The 4,404-nt window shown below is 33.3% G+C and overlaps 1 protein-coding gene across 1 annotated transcript; it reads left to right on the forward strand.

Annotated features, from left to right (window-relative positions):
• The first annotated feature begins 1,695 nt into the window (after positions 1-1,695).
• Positions 1,696-4,193, forward strand: LOC126655088 (uncharacterized). Its single transcript, XM_050349087.2, has 3 exons — positions 1,696-1,854; positions 2,545-2,689; positions 3,793-4,193. Exons 2-3 carry the CDS (start codon positions 2,550-2,552, stop codon positions 3,941-3,943), a joined length of 291 nt encoding a protein of 96 aa, XP_050205044.1. The 5' UTR covers positions 1,696-1,854; positions 2,545-2,549; the 3' UTR covers positions 3,944-4,193.
• The last annotated feature ends 211 nt before the right edge of the window (positions 4,194-4,404 follow it).

Below are 4,404 nucleotides of genomic sequence, written 5' to 3' on the forward strand. Positions count from 1 at the left end.
CCAGCGTTCAGTCAGATATTTAGCAGTTCATATTAGCAATGTCGGTATAATGTTATAGGCTTTAAGGCCATGAGATTGAGAAAAGAAAAATAAAGAAAGAAGACCAACACATGCAAGTCTATTTCATGGTCAGCACACAAAGCCTCAAAACTCATGTTTATCAGATACAATTCTATAGAAATTACATAGTTATCAAAACTCATGTTTTTCTGCTAAGACCCAATTATAAGATTCTACGGAGGAACCGAAAATTATTCGTTATCAGATGCAATTCTATAACTATTATCCAATTTGCTTTAAAAAAGCATGGTAAGAAGGGAGTGCCGGACGCAAGTTTGTAACGGACAGACAATGTAATTGGTTGCCATGTTAGATCCTCAGATCCAAAAGTTTAAACTAGCGGATTGAGAAATATTTATTAGCTTATTTTCAAAAATTGTTTTTGTTGAGACATAATACGAAGAATTAATTCAAGCCATGATGCAAGTAAGTAATCACTACTTGCACTAACAGAACCATAGGCACAAATACTTTTATTTTCCACAAGTTATGCTTCGGTTTTGTGGCTGATTTGGAAGAAAAACTATTTAACATTTGCTAAATATAAACCATAGACGAATCAAAAACTTTTAAAACATTTGCTGAATATAAAGAGGTTTGTTTGAACAGTGGCAGAGCAATTTAATTAATCCTCAGGTGCTTGTAAATCAAAGTTAAGGATACAGAACTAAACAACCAAATCTGAATGGATGCAGCTCACACAATAAAATACAATAAATTTACCAGGAGCAATCTTGAGAAGGGATAGAGGAGGACGGCAATTAGGGTTGTAAATGAATTGAGCCGTTCTCGAGCAGTTCGGTGTTCTGCTCGATAAGAGTTTGGTTCGTGTTCGTTCGTATGTTAAACGAACCGAGCTCGAACCTGATTTTATGTTCGTTAATTTAAACGAGCCGAACATGAACACATTGGTGTTCGGCTAGTTTATATTCACAAACAACTCGATTAGTAGTTTGTGAATAAGTGACTAACCTGCATTTTTACCTGCTAACGAAACCGGCTGGAACAACCAATTTGTAATTATTTAACAAGTTCAGACACTATATTAATATAAATTTTTGTTAAGACACTATATTGTCATTCTTTAAAAGTTCAGACATCAGAAGTTTATTAATCCCTTTAAAATCCAAACCACCATCTCTAGTAACTCTAATCTAGGGATGTGCATTCGATATTACGGTGCGGTTCGGAAGTGAAATTATCAAAACCGTTCAGTTTTTTAAGAAATCAAAAACCGAACCGAAATTTGAGGAAAAATTCGGTTTAATTCGGTTCGTTTTTTCGGTTTTACCAAAATAAAAAATTAATATTTTTTAAAAAACATTTACTTATAAACAATCAAAATTAAATAAAAAAGTTAAGTAAACTATTTTTAAAAATTAAATTAAAGTCATATTGTAATGTTTCATATATTTTAATAATTAAATATAAAGTAAAATAATATTATTTTTAAAAAAATTTAATAGTATTTAAAAAAAATAGATATTTCGATTTTTTCTGGTTTTTGGTTTTTTAAAACTTAAAACCGAACCGAACCGAAATGTATAAAAAATCTAAATTTTAAAACCAAACCGGCATTTTCAGTTCGATTTTCGGTGCGGTTCAGTTTTTGCACACTCCTGATCTAATCAACTCCAAGACTCCAACGCTCAATCTAATCTAATCTCTTCACTTCGTCTCAACGTTGCAGCTCCTTCGTTTTGGTACAAGAAGACGGGCTGCTCTGCTGTTTCAACGTTGCAGATCCGACGACCGCCACTGTTGCTCCAACGTCGACTGCTCTGCTTCCCGAAGGTAAATGATTTTTGTTTGGGTTTCTTTATGTTACTGTATTATGAGGGTTTAAAGTTTATGTTTAGTTCTAATTATTTTATTGGATACTCTAGCCATGATTTAGGAGTCTTTGTTCTAATTGAAATTCACAGATTATTTAGTTGGATGTTTTAACTTTGCATCTATGAGATCAGAGCTACTAAATTAGAACTCTTATTATCCATTTCTGCTATAATTGATTTAATCTTCTTTCTCTTATACAAATAGTTCAGTTTCAGCAATAATTTATTGTCAGTTTTGACGTTTTAAAAAACTTGTATGATATTTAAAATTGTTGTTTATTTATGTGAGCTTCTTGGAGAATTGGTGTCTAAGAACTGCTCTTGATTCGTCTAATCAACAAGTGAAGAACTAAACATATGGGCAAAATAAAGCTCAAGTATGACGGGGAATCCCCTGATTATTAGAAATAGAAGCACTACTTAGTATAAAAGGATATCATCTGGCATCAAAGTACAGAAATAGTCTCCCTTGCAATGCCATTCTACTGAAGATATTGTCTGCAAGATAGTTAGTGATTAAATGTTTTAAGTTTGTATTGGAGTAATCTGTATTGTTTTAAGTGATTAAATGTTTTAATTTGATTGGAGTAATCTGTAATTTTCGTTCTTCTTGTTAATGTATTGATCGTTGGTGTTGCTGTTATCGCAGTAGCAATGAAGGTGCGATCATCAGTGAAGAAGATGTGCGACTTCTGTCAGGTTGTTAAAAGAAGAGGACGCGTTTATGTGATTTGTACTTCTAACCCTAAGCACAAGCAGCGCCAAGGAATGTCCACTTTTGCTTTCGAACATGGGTATGTATGTCTATTTTGTTTTCAAACTAATTACTCAGTGATTCATTGGGATTATTTGATTGTTTTAGTTTGATGTACTAAGTTATTTTCACAAATTTACAAGTTTTAAGAGTTAAGAATTTAGGAGGTTTTGACTGGAAAATTGGTTGAAATTGTATAATTGTCTCAAATATTGGTGTATCCCTTTTATGTAAAGTTTATTATACAATCTTTGCATAGAGTTTAAAGGAAAGGTTTCTCATGTTCTGATTCTTGTGCACTTTTGTGCTATATGATGCCCTTTTAGACATTAGGTGAAACCCTAATTTTCTCTGTAGCATAACGGAAAGAACATTTCAAGTCTCGATTATTTGATTTCGTGTTTAGCAACAAGGCTGGTTTTCGTTTTATAACTTGGAGATTTAGTACTTACATTTTACTCTCTTAACTATAAGCGTATTGTTCGTCTATTGATTTTTTGCTCCTTTTTGTTTTGTTTTGGATAATAGAAAATTACTTTTTATGTGGAAATGAAGCTAAATAAATTGTTTGATCAGATTATTCGAAAGAACTCTAGATTGTTGGTTGGATTAATCTAAATAGATTCATACCGTTCAGTCAACGAACGGAGAGTATCTTGTCCCCAATCGTATAACTAGGTGGTTTAATTTTGAGAACAAGCACATTGGCAATCACTTATTAGTTGATGTATCTGTTTGATAATGAAGTGCATCAACAGTCAGCTTGTGAGAAGCAGGGTTAGTGGGATCAGTGTTGGTCGTATTCTGTACATAGCACCCGTAGGCGGTAGGCGTTCATGATTCATAGATTTATAGTGTAAAACCAGCCATAGTGGAGTACCACTACACTACCACCAAATTGGTGTAGGAAGGTTCTAAACGCGCGACAGCATTTAGCAAATGGTATTGAAGAGGACTGCATGGCTAAATGTCATAGTATATGGTCAATTTTGGTTTTGAAAAGATGCGTGGCTATCACTAATTAAATATTTAGGCTGATGCACTGATGTCATAGTACGTGGCCAATTTCTTTAGACCGTTTTTTTAGAAACTTTGGTTGAACGATTATTGATGAAATTTCTGTTCTGGTGGCTTCATTTCCAGGTCTGTGAAATCTAGTGCTAAGCAGGAGATTGCACCCAGTCTCGGCATGGGGATAGGTCTGGCTTCTGTCCTACCGAAAAAGCATGAACCATCGATAATGTTTGGATGGAGTTCGAGCCTATCATCTCTCATTTTTAAACAAGGGAAGTAGCCTGAGATAACTCGAAGGAAATGGATTAAGCTTGTAATACTTCTGCATTGCATTGTACAAGTGAAAATGTGGATACCTAAAAAGGTTCTACTTGTACATTTGAAGTACTTTACTTTGCCGGAGATAATTCCATATTAAATAAGTAGAGAATAGTATAATTATTTAGAATTAGAGATCAGTGATGTCTAGCAAAACTTATTAGATTTTGTGCCGATTGAATTCAAATTTTATTATTTGTTGGATGGCCTAATTTTTCCATGGTATTAAAGTTGTTGGTTAAAGGTCCTAACTTTGATGATAACAAAATGCCCATTAGTATTTCCATCAAGTGTTTGTGAATGGTATACTTTATTTAGCTAAACAAAATTTTGTTATCACTTGGTTATTTGCATTAAGACTGAGCTAAACCTTGAAAGCCGTTTCAATAATCATATCTACTATATATATATAAAGCAGGACAT

The sequence above is a fragment of the Mercurialis annua genome, linkage group LG7 (assembly GCF_937616625.2).
Source record: "Mercurialis annua linkage group LG7, ddMerAnnu1.2, whole genome shotgun sequence".
Taxonomy (NCBI): domain Eukaryota; kingdom Viridiplantae; phylum Streptophyta; class Magnoliopsida; order Malpighiales; family Euphorbiaceae; genus Mercurialis; species Mercurialis annua.

Bases quoted from the DNA above. Each gene is read 5' to 3' on its own strand.
- LOC126655088 (XM_050349087.2), top strand. From the start codon at position 2,550: ATGAAGGTGCGATCATCAGTGAAGAAGATGTGCGACTTCTGTCAGGTT. The intron at 2,690-3,792 runs GTATGTATGTCT...CTTCATTTCCAG, and splicing joins ACTTTTGCTTTCGAACATGG to GTCTGTGAAATCTAGTGCTA.